This window comes from Pan troglodytes, chromosome 15, assembly GCF_028858775.2.
Source record: "Pan troglodytes isolate AG18354 chromosome 15, NHGRI_mPanTro3-v2.0_pri, whole genome shotgun sequence".
Taxonomy (NCBI): domain Eukaryota; kingdom Metazoa; phylum Chordata; class Mammalia; order Primates; family Hominidae; genus Pan; species Pan troglodytes.
The window spans coordinates 74,125,852-74,142,820 of NC_072413.2; the positions used below are offsets into that span (position 1 = coordinate 74,125,852).

The 16,969-nt window shown below is 40.3% G+C and overlaps 1 protein-coding gene across 9 annotated transcripts in view; it reads left to right on the forward strand.

Annotated features, from left to right (window-relative positions):
* GPATCH2L (G-patch domain containing 2 like) overlaps positions 1 to 16,969 on the forward strand; it is an 84,585-nt gene that overhangs the window by 16,204 nt on the left and 51,412 nt on the right. For 3 of the 9 annotated variants that reach the window (XR_010150833.1, XR_010150832.1, NM_001242588.3), the window contains 5 exon segments: positions 3,741 to 3,917; positions 5,419 to 5,498; positions 8,498 to 8,565; positions 9,851 to 9,905; positions 12,630 to 12,715. Coding sequence is in view for 6 of the 9 variants with exons in the window: in NM_001242588.3 (NP_001229517.1) it covers positions 3,741 to 3,917; positions 5,419 to 5,498; positions 8,498 to 8,565; positions 9,851 to 9,905; positions 12,630 to 12,715 (466 nt within the window). In the remaining 3 variants the exon portion in view is untranslated. 9 annotated transcript variants of the gene reach the window in all.

The following is a 16,969-nucleotide window of genomic DNA, read 5'->3' on the forward strand; positions in this document are numbered from 1 at the left end:
ATTGATGCTTAGCGTTCTCAACGTAAAGCTATGGGATTTCTTGCTTCTCTGCCTTTGTTTATGCTGGTCTTTCTGCCTGAAATCTCATCCTCATCTTCCTTGAATGACTGGTCATCTACCAAGACACAGTTTTCCTCTTGCCCCTGCAAGGGCATATTTATGAACTATATCAGTGGGTCTTCTTGGTTTCAATTTCTTGTTGGGGTTGGCCTATAGGAGGCATCAACAGAAGACCAAAGGGAGGGAGGTGAGTGATATTGGATATATTAGTCAAGTATTTATTGTGGTAATGCTGCTTAACAGCCCCCAAATTTTAGTGGCTTCTCACAGTTTACCATACTCATTTCTTGCTATGGGGCTGTGAGTTGTCTGTGGTTCCACTGATCTTGCCTGGGCTCCACTGGTCTACAGGCTTCAAGTTAGGTTTACATCTACTCAGTGTATTGTATTTTGGGACCTAGGGTGGAGGAGCAATGATGATAGGCGGCATGGACTTCCTATGGCAGAGGATGTAAATGCCAGGTGACCAGGCTAGACCACAAGTACATATTTAAAGCCTTTGCTTGAATCATATCTGTTAATTTTCTACTACGTAAAGCAAGTCATATGACCAAGCCCAGAGTCAGTAGGATGAGTAAGTGTGCTCTTCCTAAAAGGGAAGGTACTGTGGAATCCAATGGCAAAGAGCAAACGTCATGGATGGATAGATTCTGCTATAGAGAGTACTTGGAAATGTTAATGCAGTCTACCACATTAGATTATTGCTTTCCCTGACACCTTTTCTGTTGGATTGCTGGTTGGCAGTGGTTGTGTTCCTCTGCTGAGGGCCACCACTCTTGTTTGCCAGCCTTCTTTTATAACCACAGTTCTTTGGGTTCTGATAACCATTCTTTCCCTTGCCACTCCAAGTCTAGGAATGGTAAGGGCCTCCTGCTCTGCTGGCTCCACCTGATGTGCTTCACTATCCCCTTGTGGGGTTCCTTGTTAGTACTGTCTCCACCTTTGTGAATAGTCACTTCATTACATCTCTGCAATGACCCCATTTAAATGTGCCATGTGTTTGCTGAGGGGGTTCTGGCCAATAGCCCTTTCTCCTTTGTTCTCTGTGGCTCCTTGTATTATACTTACTGTTTCTTTTACTACTCACTAGATTATGTTATTGTTTGTAGGTACGAGTCTTTTCCCTTGAGGCTTTTCAAGGCAGGACTTATTATGTGCAACCACAGTACCTAGCATGTTCCTGGCATATAGTAAATGTTTAATAAATATTATTTATAATCCAATTAAGGGGAAAACTCTCCTTTTTTTCCCCCAAACAAAATCGAACATAGATTCTCAGATTGTAAAACAACTAAGCCTATTTGGTTTAAAGCAAAATTCTAGAGGAGCCAGAGGTCAGGAGCCCGATCCACCTAGCTTCTTGCTTATTCCCTGGCAGCACTCTTTTAAGGAGCTCCTCTATCAGGGATCTTAGTGAACCCTGATTGAAGACTGCTGGTCTATGTGGTCTCACAACGTTCCTTCTAGTTCAGGGAGTCCCTTTTTGTATTATTAAAAATCTTGAATGACTGCTTGAGAACCAAAAAAATTCCATTATAGTTTGCCATTTGTCGTCAGAAAACATGGCCTAATTAAATATACTATTTCAATAAATGGCCTAAGGAATGCTTATGAATAAGAAAAGAATTAATATATTGAAGTACAGAGAAACTAGTTATTATACACTAATGCCTGTATTCAGTTCATCTATGTATCTGGTTTCGTGAGATGCTTTTAGAGTAGCGATTCTCAAAACGTGGTCCCCAGGCCAGCTTGGCATCATGAGGGAACTTGTTAGAAATACACATTTTTGGTCTTGCCCAGACTAGAATCAGAAACTCTGGAGTAAGGGCTCAGCGGTCCATGTTTTAACAAGCCCTCCTGCTGCTTCAGATGCATGCTCAAAGTTGAGAACTACTGTAAGAGAGACAGCTGTTTGTGGTGTGTTTTTATAAGGGAACACTTTGAGTAACTTTCTTAGTTGTAATATCTCCTGCTTTTCACCAGAATGCAGTTTTCATTGCCCATTTTGGAGATCTCCACAGTGATTTAAGAGTTATTATCCTGCGTGTTAATGACCCATGAATCTCATACTTCATGGGATTAACATTTCTGAGCAACTTCTCTGGAATCCAGTGTACATTAGAGACTGACTACATTATGAACTCTTTAGATATTCTTGTAATAATTTCCTTCAATTTTGCTATTTTGCAAGGGGTATGTGGTGGCAGACATAAAATTATCTATTCTTTGTTGGCAGGAATAAACTCTAGTGGAAACTGAGATACTATCACTATAGCCAGTAGAAAGAAGTTTGTGCTACCAACAGTCTGGATATATGGATCTGGTTGTGACTTTGCTGTTAATTAACAAATGGCCTTGGGAAAATGGTATAACTTATTGAAAAGCCTTAGGGAATTATGTTATTTGTTGCTGTGGTTATTTTTTTTTTCTGCAGTAGCTTGGATTGCTAGTGTCAAGATGATTTCTGTCCCATTAATGAGATACCAACGATAAATGAAGTATGGACATGTATTCTTTATTCACCTTTTATGATAAAGGCAAATATAGCGAGAAATCCCTCAGGTATAGCTAGCTTTGAATTGAGAAACATTTATGGGTTTTGAACCTCCAAGTTTATACCACTGAGAATGTTATAGGGGAGGCAGTTTGTTTTTGTAATAAAGATCTCAGGCTTTTGAGTTAGTCAGGCTTTGGGTTCAGATCCTGGCTTCATTGTTTACTAAATTGACCTTGACTTCTCTAGGCTTTAGTTGCCTTGTTTGTAAGTTGGAGTTAGTGTAGGGCTTGGAAGAGATGACATATTTACAGATTTTTAGCATGGATCCTGGTAGGTTGTAAGGGTTTAGTGAGTGGTAGCTTTATTTATTTATTTTTAGCTATTAAAGCGGTCCAGTCTAACACAGTATGACATTTATGTGAAACCAGGTTGGTGTTCCAGTTTTCATTGTAATATGAATCAAGAAGGACCAGAACAATGCCTTGATTTATTTAAAAGGATAATCAGCCTGTAATTCCAGCACTTTGAGAGGCTGAGGTGGGAGGATTGCTTGAGCCCAGGAGTTCAAGAGCAGCCTGGGCAACATAAGGAGACCCAGTTTCTACAGAGAATTAAAAAAAAAAAAAAAAAATGCTGGGCGCGGTGGCTCACGCCTGTAATCCCAGCACTTTGGGAGGCCGAGGCGGGTGGATCAGTTGAGGTCGGGAGTCCAAGACCAGCGTGGCCAACATGGCAAAACCCCGTCTCTACTAAAAAAATACAAAAATTAGCCAGGCATGGTGGCGGGCGCTTGTAATGCCAGCTACTCAGGAGGCTGAGTGAGAGAGAATTGCTTGAACCCGGGAGGGGAGGCGGAGGTTACAGTGAGCCAAGATCACGCCACTGCACTCCAGCCTAGGCAACAGAACAAGAATCCATCCCCCCAAAAATAAAAAAATAGCCAGGCATAGTGGCATGAGCCTGTGGTTCCAGCCACTTGGGAGGCTGAGATGGGAGGATTGCCTGAACATGTGATTATGCCACTGCATTCCAGCCTGGGTGACAGAGCAAGACTCTGTCTCAAAAAGGAAAAAAAAAAAAAGGATGATCAAAAGTATGGCACTAAGAAATCATCCCTCCCATTTGTTTTTCTCAGACCTTGTTTAAAACTCTAGCTTATGATATGATCTCTTTACTTTAGGTGATGACGAACAGAGTGATTGGTTCTATGAAGGAGAATGTGTCCCAGGATTCACTGTCCCTAATCTTCTGCCCAAGTGGGCTCCTGATCATTGTTCTGAAGTAGAAAGAATGGATTCTGGATTGGATAAATTTTCAGATTCCACATTCCTTTTACCTTCTCGGCCAGCTCAAAGAGGTGAGTTCTGAGGAGACCAAGAACTTAATGCTTTTATGGTTCTCCTTGGGCAGAGCAATCACCCCCTAGCAAGCATACTCATGCCTTCAATCACACAGTAACTATCTGAATTTTGGAGCTAGCCCAAGGATTTTCTAGAGGAGTCAAAGTAAGTCTCAAAGCTTAAGGTTCTCTCCATACCTTCCTAAACTAATCCATGGAAACTCCTGGGACATATATATTAGCAGGAGATTCCTTCAGCTTGCCATTGCTGTTTGTGCCAGATTTAGTGACAGCTGCTTATCCTGATGTGAAACTAAGAGGTTATTGAGTATCGGATTTTGGAAGAGAACAGATTTCAATAAGAACATTCACATACATATTCTTATTTTCAGTAAGAGTATTCACATATAATGGTGTTTTTAAAACGGATGCTTTTAATGACCCTATTGGGACTTTAACACAAATATGTTTCCTTTTCCCTTTGTTTTTTCTTCAATTATGATGTAGCAAAGTGGGTGGAAAGAACCTAGGACAGAGAGATGGAAATGTGGTGCTAATACTCTGATACTGTCTACCAAGCTCTGTGATAGTCACTGCATTTTCCTGGGATGACAGGGTCATCACTTACGATATGTGACATTGGACAAAACCATTTCTTTTAGCACTATAAATTTATGATTCTAGGGTTCCCAGTAACCCATAATCAACCAGTTAATCAGTTGCCAAGAGTTTGTTGAACATCTGTGGGTGATCAGAATCACACTACGAGATGTAAACTTGTATTATGTAGGATTTTGTCATGGTGAATTTTTGTTTGTCATGGTGAATTTTTGTCATGGCGAACCAGCAGTTGGTGCTTGGTAAAGACTGGCTGAGGCACACATTGCTTTATTAAACATTTTGATGAACATTTCTAAAAGTTTCTAATGGACCACTTAAAATATATACAAATAAGCAAGAATAGTGAGAAGAAACTTAAAATGGCCTATAATCTCATATCCAGAGACAATCTCATTAATAACATTTTGGTGTGGTTTCCTCCAGTTGTTCTTTCCTTGTGTAGAACACATGCAGCAGTGAGAAAAATTGGGTTATCCGACACGTGCTATTTTCCCCATTATGTCATGAATTAGAATGTTTTTGACGTACAAACTAACATTTGATTTTAAATTAAAAATTATTAATAGTACCTTATGTTTGTGTGGTGTTTTCAGTTTATAAAGTCCCTTCTGCTTGCTATTTCATTGGGTCTTCAAAACAGCCCAGTAAGGTAGGACTGAGTGATTATCCCTTTTTTATAGATGGAGGATGCCTAGGTCAAAGGTAAATGGCATGCCTGTGATCATACTGCTAGTGACAAAGACCTGGGAATAATAAATCCTTGGCAAATAGCTCTGTGATGCTAGTTTAAAGGTCAATCTATTAAGATCCTGGGGGTAAAGCCTTCAGTGTACTAGAAACATAGGATTGCATATGGATTTTCTGCATTCGGTATCTGAGGCCTTCCTTCTTTTTTTAGGGTACCATACTCGCTTGAATCGTCTACCTGGAGCTGCAGCTCGATGCCTCAGAAAGGGGCGAAGAAGGCTGGTTGGGAAGGTGATACCTCTCACAGTTAGCTTGGCTCAGTGGGGAGATAATATTCCCTATGGGAGTTGTGTATCCTATTAACAATCAGAGGTGCTACAGAACTCCCTGAAGTTAATGGAGCCAACTGGAATGTGTTGGGAGTTTACAAGAGTGAACATTATGTAGAATGTGAATGGGTATACAAATAAAAGATGAAACGTAATTCATATGGAAGTACTGACAAAAAAAAAAAAACACTGTCATTACAGTGTCTATTGCCTGTAAACCTACAAGCCTGAGCTGTGTCTTCTGTAACTTTTGATTAATGTTATGTTATTATTGTGTAAGTTAAAATACTCTTGGCTTCTTTATGACTCCTCTTGAATTCATGAATGCATCTTTGTTCTTTCCTAATTTTGGTCTTTCATCCTAGAATTCATTAAAAAAAAAAAAACAAAAACTGTTATTGAGTTTCAAGAGCCCCTCCTTGGCCATGAGGGAGAACTATCTGCTGTTTATTCAGTTCTGCCTTTGCCAGGGATGTTACTAGGGACTCAGCTCATTTAATCCTTCCAGCAACCTACAAGGGCAAGCACCTTCAGCAGATGAGGAAAACTTAGGTTCGAAGAAGTTAAGGAATGTCTGATGTTACCCAGATAGGAATGGTAGAATAGAGATTTGAACCCAGGTCTACTTTTATCTTTTTACATTTTTATTGAATTTTATTTTTTACTCTACTTTGAGATTGAGGAATAAATTAAGACAGGGCTCATCCTCAGTCAGAGAAGATGGTGGTGGGCAAAGAATAAGGAAGGGAGAGGCATTGAGAGCATTAATTTGTTTGTTCACTTGGTAAGCATTTAGAATGCCTGCTAGGTGGCACAATATGTGCCACAGTCTGGCTTCCCTTAAGGGGATACTGTTTTATAGTCTGACCAGGGAACAGTTTTCTGAAGTTTTAAGCATGCAAAAGAAATGAGGCTGTTTATTTCCAGACGAGCCCAAGATTCTTATTTCTTTTTATCTTTAAATTCAAGTCCAAATCTTTTTTTTTTTTTGAGATGGAATCTCGCTCTGTGACCTAGGCTGGAATGCAATGGTACGATCTCGGCTCACTGTAACTTCCTGCCTTCCAGGTTCAAGCAATTCTCCTGCCTCAGCCTCCCAAGTAGCTGGGATTACAGGCGCCCCGCCATGCCTGGCTAATTTTTTTGTATTTTTAGTACAGATGGGGTTTTACCATGTTGGCTAGGCTGATCTCAAACCCCTGACCTCAGGTGATCCACCCGCCTCGGCCTCCCAAAGTTCTGGGATTACAGGCATGAGCCACCGTGCCCGGCCTCAAGTTCAAATCTTGAATTAGAAGACATTTGATTATTGGAAAACTGATACCTTTCAAATTACTCATTTTACAGACAAAACGCTGCTTTTGCTGTTTTGGGAGCTTATTGTTAACAGGGATAGCTAGCAGAATAGCAGTACATGGGGTGGAAGAAGGAGAGGTTTTACTTTTATTGTTTAGGCTTGACAGATAATGTTCCCCCTGCCACCTGTGTTACTTTCTTTCAGCTCTTATAAAATAAGAGCCATCCACTTCCATGGAAACAAGTCACTTTATCTTGAGGGTTTCCCTTTAGCTTGCCTGGAAGGGAATGAGGGCCTATTGGATGTGCCTTTAATGATTTCAAATGAATAGGATAATATTTACTTGTTTAATTCATCTTCATCACCTTAAAGGGATATTTATCATTTCTAGAAGAGGTCACCGCTCTGCCCCCCTTCTTCCCCCTCCCCCATCTCTCTTCTGCTTTTCTAAATTGTAATCATAAATAATGAGTTTCATTCACAGCTCCCTGCCAGCGAGCTGCTAATTACACAAAGTACTGCTTGTAATTTACACAGTAATAAACTGTAAATTTAAACATTACGGCACTTTAAGTTAATAATTTTTCTGCTGTAACAAATAGCTCATTTTTCACCCATCTTTTCCCTTGGCCCCCCTACCATGTCTGTCTGTGACCAGGAGTCATAGCTATAAGAAATGCAGAACATGAAGAATATAGTATATGAAAACTTCTCATTTAACTCCACTACCGCCCGGACTCTGACCTCAGAGTAATTTTTCTACAGCCAGTTCTGCTGAAATGTGTAGCCTGATGTTTAGCACGGTCCACACACACAGATGAATACAGACACAAATGTGTTTGAAGAACAGCCTTGATGTTCTTGGCATTCACGCCCGTGACTTGTGTTCTCTCAACACAACAGTTACTCAGATGTGTGTTGGTATGCTTTCCCAGGTGCCATGGTAGGTAAGCATTGTGAATGTACTCAAGTTAAATGAAGAGTGGATTGCCGTTTTCCAATTTTTTGGAAATGGTTCGTTTCTGAACTCTTTGTGGTGTTATGGGTAAGCTTTTACACTATAATCTTGAGAACCCTGAATTTAGGAATCAATTTTATACAAATTTCTATTTTTATTTCATGAGATGATGTTTGAGGGACAAAGTACAGAGTAACAATTTTTGCAAGTCACAAAATTCTTTTGATGTATTTATATTTAGTCAGCAGATATTTACGTTTTACCAGTGAGGATTTGGTAATGTCCCAGGATGAAGGCTGTTGGGACTATAATCAAATCACGTAGCTCTCTAGGAAGCTTGGTGTGTTGGCCTGTTAAAAATTGGCTACTGTTGAATTTTCTAAAAAAGGATTTTTACTCCTATATACTTCAGTAGTTACAGGAGGTATAGTACTTATTAAAATACCATATATGGTGAACAGTGTCTATGATGTGTTTATAAAGACTTTTGGATCACTAGAGAATAATAAATGTAGGGTAACATGTAATACTTTTAAGATGGATTCCAATAAAAAGAAGTATAGTTGCTGTTTTATTTTAAGATTGACTTTTAACATGTGCCTTTTGAGGTTGCCTTAGCTGGCACAGTTATGGGAAAGATTGATATTGTACTTTATATGTTTGTTTCTGTGGTTGGATGATACTCTTGTCTGCCTTTTCTTTTTAGGAGACCAGCATAAACACTTTGGGGACTGAGAGGATAAGCCATATCATTAGTGACCCTCGGCAGAAAGAGTAAGTGCTTATGTATTTACTGGCTGTGCTAGTCTGCTCCTTGGAGGAGGAGGTAGAGGGGAGTTTTATGGAGCAACTTAGAAATCAGGCTTCAGAGTTCAAAGAGATCTTAAAGATTTGTACGTTGTAACAGTTAAATATGGCAACATCCTAAACCTGTGGCAGTGATTTTCTTTTCCTTTCTAGACTAGTTTCACTGTATTGTTTTTTTATACCTACAGATGCTGCATTAGTAGCCTCCAGTAAAGATGTTTATTTTAAACTAATTTTTCTGTCTCTAAATTTTTTTTTTTTCCAAAATGGATGATTGCCTCTATCCTCCTATATTCTCTTCCCATTTTTAGACCTTTTCATAGGGAAATATCTGTTTTTTTGAGACAGGCTCTGGCTCTGACACCCAGGCTGGAGTGCAGTGGCAGAGTCATGGCTCACTGCAACCTCTGCCTCCTAGGCTCAAGCAGTCCTCCCACTTTGGCCTCTTGAGTAGTTAGGACTACAGGCGCATGCTGCTGCGCCTGTCTAATTTTTGTATTTTTTGTAGAGACAGAGTTTAGCCATGTTGTTCAGGCTGGTCTTGAACTCCTGGGCTCAAGCGATTTGCACACCTTGGCCTCCTAAAGTGTTGGGATTACAGGTGTGAGCCACTGTGCCCAACCTGTGAAATATCTTTTTGTTCTAATTACTGTGGTGAGTGCTGTAGGAAGCCTGTATGTAGCTACAGGAAAATAATTCTGCCAATTCTTGTGACAGCCTTGTCCCCTAAAATGGTTGGTTCTTTCATATATCTTGTATGCATCATGGTCAGTACCCAGTTATGATCCTATGCACATCCAACTCGGGCTAATTTTAACATAGAAAATAAAGATGTGGGTGTGGTTTATGCCCTTCATGAGTTGAGACTCTTGTCACTGCACAGCTGAGAGAGTATTGGTGTCACAGTGTAATCTTGAGTTTATTTCTGTTGTTCAGTCTTTTACATTCCATTACAAGCCTTTTTCCTTTGAAGAGGTTTTTTTGCAAAACATTCACATACATTTAATCTCTTTCTCCTCCTCTGATTACATCTTTTCTCTATTCCCTTCTTTGTCTTTACTTCATTATTCCAACATCTTATCTTCTTCTCCCTTCTGTAATTTTCCTATCACTTCTTTTATTGTTTTCTTTCCTGTTATTCTCTCCCTCTCCTTAGTTTCTGGTTACCATCAGCTGGGAAAAGAGAACGAAATCAGGTAAGATCATTTTTCTTTGTCATCTTTATTTTATCATTTGGTTTCCTTTTCTTTAGAAAGAATAAAGCGTTGGCTTCTGATTTTCCTCACATTTCTGCTTGTGCACATGAGGTAAGGTTTCCTCTTTCTTGTTATTTTGATTTTCTTGGAGAACCGTTTTCTAAGAGTATCCAATACTTACTGGTAAAAACTGCAGCTAATTCCTCTTTGTAGGTTCAACTGTGATCATTAGTTTCTTGTAGCATATATTTCATAGGAATCCTGTTTTTATTTTAGTTTTGAACTTTGCAGTAAGAAAGCGGAATGAATCTGATTTGCATATGGTTTAGTTCAACATCAGAATCCTGCGTTGAGAAGTACTATGTTGAAGCCTAAACGTATGAAGCAGAAGGTAGAGCTGCTTTGGGTGAAGTGGGGTCAAAGCCTTAGAGCAGTGGTCCCCAACCTTATGTCACCAGGAACCATTTTTGTAGAAGACAGTTTTTCCATGGACCCGGGTTGGGGGCGTGGTGAGGGGGGTGGTTTTGGGATGATTCAAATGCATTACATTTATTGTGTACTTTATTTCTGTTATTATTACGTTGTAATATATAATGAAATAATTATACAACTGGTCATAATGTAGCTTGTGCTCCTGCAACTAGACAGTCCCATCTGGGGGTGATGGGAAACAATGACAGATCATCAGGCATTAGGCTTTCATAAGGTGTGCACAACCTAGGTCCCTCTCATGCTCAGTTCACAGTAGGGTTTGCACTCCTATAATAATCTAATGTGGCTGTTGATCTGACAGGAGGTAGAGCTCAGGCGGTAATGCCCACGATGGGGAGCAGCTGCTTGCTGACAGCTCACCTCCTGCTGTGCGGCCCCGGGGTTGGGGACCCCTGCCTTAGAGCCTCTCCTTCTTAGTCTTTTCCCTGGCTACCCCCTGAGGCGACCCTTGGCATATTTAGGCCCATGTGGAGGGCTCACAATTTAAAAATTAACTCACAGTGGTTATCGATATGTTTCTTTATGTGTGAAGCTTTGTGATTTTTTTGGAGGATTGCATTATCTTGGTGATTAGTTGTAAAATAGATGAACACTGACAGGTGAAAAGTTGTAGGCTTCCTGTTTGTTGTGTTTTTTTTTTTTTTTTTTAACAACTTAGCTTATTGAGTTGATACACATGATCCACATTTTAGACTTGGAATCTTCATTATGAATTCGCTGTTTCAAAATGAACTAGAGTGGTAGAAGACATAACTGGTATATATGTATGAGATGATTTTAGATGGCATATAGATGCCCAATTTTTAAGTTATGTATTATAGTGTACATTGGAAAAGATGTAATTATGGTATCAAGCCTGTTATTTCACGGAAATATAATAAGGACAAAGCTGAGCAAAAATAATTGATATGAGGAAAAATAATAAGTAAACAGTAGTACAGGTTGTAGGCAGATGAGGAAAGTCATGAAGGTGGTATGTGAGAGACTGCAGTTTGCGGAACACTAAGCTAGAGCACTAATCATGTTTGCATCAGAGGATCTAAAGGCAGAAGGGGACCTGTGGCAGTCACCTGGTCCAGATCCGTTATTTGCAAATGATGAACTGGAGATCTATAAGATTCAAACTATTTGCCCAAAGTGATACAGCTAATAGAACCAAGATTGGAACCTCTGTGGCAGATAGAACAGTTGCTTAGTCTGTATTCTCATAAAACATGTTTGAAGTCATCATTCCGGGTTCTTCCAGTCTTTGTATGTCAGAGGGTATTAAGTTCTAAACTTTTTGGAGAGGACTATTATGTTGTGGGAAAAGTCCAAAGAAAGCTAGCAAACATAAAGTGAGGGATCTCATTTGATCCTCACAGCCACCTTTTGAAGTCAAATAGATGTTTTGCAGATGAGAAACTGAAATTATACTCTGAAAGCAATATTTCATTTAGCCCTCATAATAACCCTGTAAAATAGGTAGGGCAGGCCTGGCACAGTGGCTCATGCTTGTAATCCCAGCACTTTGGGAGGCTGAGGCAGGTGGATCACCTGAGGTCAGGGGTTCGAGACCAGCCTGGCCAACATGGCGAAACCCTGTCTGTACTAAAAATACAAAAAAAAAAAAAAAAAAAAAATTAGCTGGGTGTGGTGGTAGGCGCCTGTAATCCCAGCTACTTGGGAGGCTGAGGCAGGAGAATTTTTTGAACTCGGGAGGTGGAGGTTGCAGTGAGCTGAGATCACACCACTGCACTCCAGCCTAGGTGATGGAGTGAATAGGTAAGACAGATAGTGATATATTCATTTAACAGATAAGGATAGTAAAGCTCAGAGGTTATGTGATTTTTAACACCCAGTATCTCAGTGGTAGATTGGAACTAAAAGGTGTTCTGATTCTTAGTCTAGTTCTCTTTCCACAATACTATGCCGCTGTTATGTGTCAACCGGTTATTCTTGGAAACATTTGCCAGGATAAGGAAATGAAAAGGTAATTTCATGCTAATCTTCTTGGGAACAAGGGCTGATACATAGTTGATAATCAGCAGGCACAAGTTCCTGTTATATCATGTGGAAAAAACTGTCTTCTGCCATTTTAGTGACTATTGTATGTCAGAAGTTTTTGAAAAATTGTTGTTTAATAAGGAATAGCTTTTTTTTTTTTCGAGGTGTGCTAGATCAGGTTTGGTACATTCATAGGCACACTATTAAATATGTGTGACTTTACTGAACAGTGCCCGTGTTTGGTATGACAAAAGAGTTGGATAGTCAAAAGGGAAAAGTAATCAAATGTAGGTTACCCTTTAGGATCAGGTCCGTTTCATGTAAGCCTTACTAAAATAGTCTTATTCATTCCTGCAGTTCAATCCCCTGTCTCCCCTTTACTCCCTGGATGTTCTTGCCGATGCTTCTCACCGAAGGTGTTCACCAGCACACTGCTCTGCCAGGTAATTGTCTTTTAGTAGCGGTTATTTGCTTCTGGACAATACTATATTCCTTTCTATTACCCCTCAAATTATAGAGTATGCTTGTGTACAGTATCCAATTTGATCCTGACAATCTTTTGAGGTGAATAGATGTTTTACAGATGTAGAAACTGAGGCAGAGCAGTGAAGTATCTTTCCTGTGGTCCAAGGCTAGTATGTGATTAAGTCTCAACTTTGACCTAAGTCTTCTGGCTCATATTTCATTTTATTTCTGCTGCTAAAAGCCCCATCTTCAAACAACATTATTAATGTTCCTTGCCATGAGCCTGCAATACCCTGCATAATCTGACTTCTCCCTACATGTACAGCCTCCTTTCGTATAATTTTCTCCCTCTGTGGGGGAGAGATCCAGCAGTACTAGGGAGCTCTGTTTTGTTCTTCAAAAATTGCAGCAGTCCTTTCCTGCCGCTGAACCTTTGCACTTCTTCCCTTTGACTGGAAAACTGTCTTTGAGCTGCTGCTTGTCTCAGCTCAGGTGCCACCTCGTCAAGGAGGACCACTCAGACCATGCCGTCTAAGGGGCCACCTCCAGCACTTCCTGCTCATTATCTGTTTGTTTCCTTTATGGCTCTCTCACAGTCTGAATTGGATTTGCTTATTAGTTTATTTTAGTTGGTTTGGTTTTTCTTTTTTAATTTTTTTCTTTTTCACCTTATCCCTGAGTCTCTCCCACTAGAATATAAGCTTCAAAGTACTGGGATGTTGTCTTGTTCCCTGATAACTTCATAACACCTAACACAGTATCTGGGACTTGTTAGGCATTAATATATATTAGCCAAACGAATGACTCCTTACAAATATAAATTCTTTTAGGTGACATGGGAAGTAAATATGGTTTTAATTGTAGCACCCCCTACAGGGCTGTTATGCAGAAAAGAGTAGCTAATAGGCTGGACCCTAGAAGTTGTACTGTTTCTGGTGGCACAAAGAATTTCTTTCCAAGGTTCTGATGACTCTTTTTTATTCCTAATAAGTTCTTAAATGGTTATGTTCATAGCTTTTGAGGTTCAGGCTGCACAAAGAAGTTACTTTCATGGATACAGTTAGAACTTCTACTATGGGCTATAATAATAAATTTTGCACCATAACCTACTGCCAGGTCTTTCTACTGAAGAAGTGGTATTTCTGTATGGAATGTCTTTTGAAAAGAGAGACCATCACAAATGGTGTTATTAAGAATGTTGAACTGCCGGGCGCGGTGGCTCAAGCCTGTAATCCCAGCAGTTTGGGAGGCCGAGGTGGGCGGATCATGAGGTCAGGAGATCGAGACCATCCTGGCTAACACGGTGAAAACCCGTCTCTACTAAAAATACAAAAAATTAGCCAGGTGTGCTGGCAGGCGCCTGTAGTCCCAGCTGCTCAGGAGCCTGAGGCAGGAGAATGGCATGAACCCGGGAGGCGGAGCTTGCAGTGAGCTGAGATCGCACCACTGCACTCCAGCCTGGGGGACAGAGCGAGACTCCGTCTCAGAAAAGAAAAAAAAAAAAAAAAAAAGTTGAACCAGAGTGAGACCTTGTTTCTACAAAATTTTTTTAAAAAAATCATTTGTGTCTGGTGATGTACACCTGTAGTCTCAGCTACTTGGGAGGCTGAGGTGGGAGGATCGCTTGAGCTCAGGAGGTCAAGGTTGTAGTGAGCTGTGATGATGCCACTGCACTCTAGCCTGGATGACAGAGTGAGACCCTGTCTCAAAAAAAAAAAAAAAAAAAGAAAAGAATGTGGAAAATTGTGGAATGATATAAACTATTAGTAGTAAGGCCTTTCCTTCAGTAGCATGATGTTTATTCATCATTAATTCATTCAGCGTTTGCTGGAACCCTACTATGAGCCAGCTCTGTTTAGATGCTGCCGTCAAGGAGCTTACATTCTCATGGGAAAGTCAGGTATGGAAGTTGACAACTACAATAAAGGTTTGAAAAAGCACAGAACAGGGGCCCCTAATGTCAAGGCTCAGGGAGATCTTTTTAGAGGTGGTTGTGCTCAAGCTGTCATAGAAGACAACAGGATTTTAATCCATAGGAAAACAGTCCTTTAGCTTTTTGTCTTAATACCAAATAAAATAATGTCTGTGTATACTGTTTGGGAAAATGATTTGAATAGCATGATATCATGTCAGAATGCTGAAAGTGGATTACTTTCCCTCCTCTCTTTACCTCTGCTACCTAGAGCTGTGCTGTGCTGAGATCAGTATTTGTACTTTTGTCAGGTTTCCTGTTTCCTTTAAAAGCCTTATCCTGTGGCTGGACTAGGCATCAGCTTCTTCTTTCTTTGTGTATCTCATTATCCATACCACTGTCTTCACTCTTTTGCCTGGCAGTGTTTGTGGCTGAACTTGGAGACCTGAGGAAGTCTCTACTATGCTTCTGGTGTGCTCAGCTCTAGGGTAATATTGCTTATTGTTTTAGACCATTGCTGAAAGCAAAGGAAAGAGAATGTGGACAATCATGCATCGTCTTTGTCCTTACTTCTAGACGTCATACCCAGGGCAGTAGATACCAAGTGGGTTGCATACATGAAGGTTCTTTGGGAAAGGGGAAGAAAATTTTTAAACTTACATTTATTTATAGCTTTTGCTTCAAAATTTTTTTTGTTTTAAATTATACATATGTGTCTAGTAGCACGTATTTATATTTTATGTATATGTACTACATACATAATTTTTTTCAGATTTTTTACTCATGAGGGTGCACATCAATAAAGCTTGGCAACCACTGCTCCATGGGAAATGATCAGCGCAAGTGATTTCTATGCAATTTTTAGAAAATGTGAATGATGACATACTGAGCTCGCAGGGCAACTGGTCACTCCTTTGTAATCGTTCCTCCCCAGCAAGGGGTTAGTGAAGATGGAACCGTCTAGCTCCAGTGTGGCAGACTGAAGAGATTGGATTCGGAACTGGGCAGTAGGCTTTGCAAAGAGTGGATCATTTAGCAAAAGCCTGGCACCAAGGAGGAGTGTGAAGGAGTAGTGGCAGGGAAGACGCAGGTGAATGACTATACTAAAAACTGTTTCCAGTGGAAATTGTGTCTTTTTCTTGTCCCATTTTATTTGTAGTAGGGAAACATTTCTTTCAAAGCACCTGGGCAGCATTGGAAATTTCACATGCATCGTTAGCATGGTGTGTGTGTGTGTGTGTGTGTGTGTGTGTGTGTGTGGCGACTATGTTATCATTAGTGGTATAATTTTATTTTGCAAAGAGAGAAGTGTTTCCTGTTTTATCACAGCTTTCCCCGAGGAGGGCTGGTGTATTAATTTGCTGTATTGCCTCCTGGCTGTTCCCAGGCTGTTTTTCCTCTTCATCATGGAATTTTTAATGGCCCTACTGCCTCTTGGGAAGCATGTGAGGAAGAGTTCCTCAGGGAGTGCTTCCCTTTTTTCACATGCCTATAATTACTCTCCTTTAAGAGCACAAAGAGTTTGATAATCATGCCTGAACTATGAAGGTTCCCTCCTGTCAGGTTACTGAGCTGAGGCTGCTTCTTGCCTGGACACTGCCAATTCCATTCTCCCAAGCAAGAGCAAGGGCTTTTCAACAGTTTCCTCCCTGCTAGAACCATATGCCCTTCTGGTTCTCAGAATAGGTGGGGGCGGGGGGCATTGGGAGGATGGTGCATGACCTAAAATCCTCTCTTGTTTAATATTTCATTGCTATAAACAAATAAATAATTGGACCATAATATTAAAATAACATTTTATTGATGTATCGTTATAATACAGCCCAGATGACAGGTGCAGTGGATGGGAGGGAGAGTTTTGTGGTCTTTGTACCATCTAATAGATTTGTGGATTTCAGGAATAGCACTCTGGAAATAGTTAACTTGGTGGTTTTCAACCCTGGCTGCAAGTTGGAATCACCTAAGAAGCTTTAAGAAAATATATCCGTGCTGGGCCCCACTTCCAGAGATTCTGATTTAATTGGTCTGGAATAAGGCCTAGACATTGGCATTATTTTAAAGCTCCCTAGGTGATTAATATGCCAGCCAGGGTTAAGAACTGTTGTCCTAAATGCATATGGTTTTGTGACTGGTGCTTTGTAATTTGCTTAATAGGGTCTCCCCTTTCATAATTGGTGCGAACTCTGTACTTTGGTATGGTATGCACCATTCCTTACGGGAGGTAGACCTCTGGACTTCTCTTAGCTTTGGAGAACCTACTGCAGGTAGAGAAGAGTGTTAGTATCTGCACGGTACCCAGCACATAGTTCTTAATAAATGG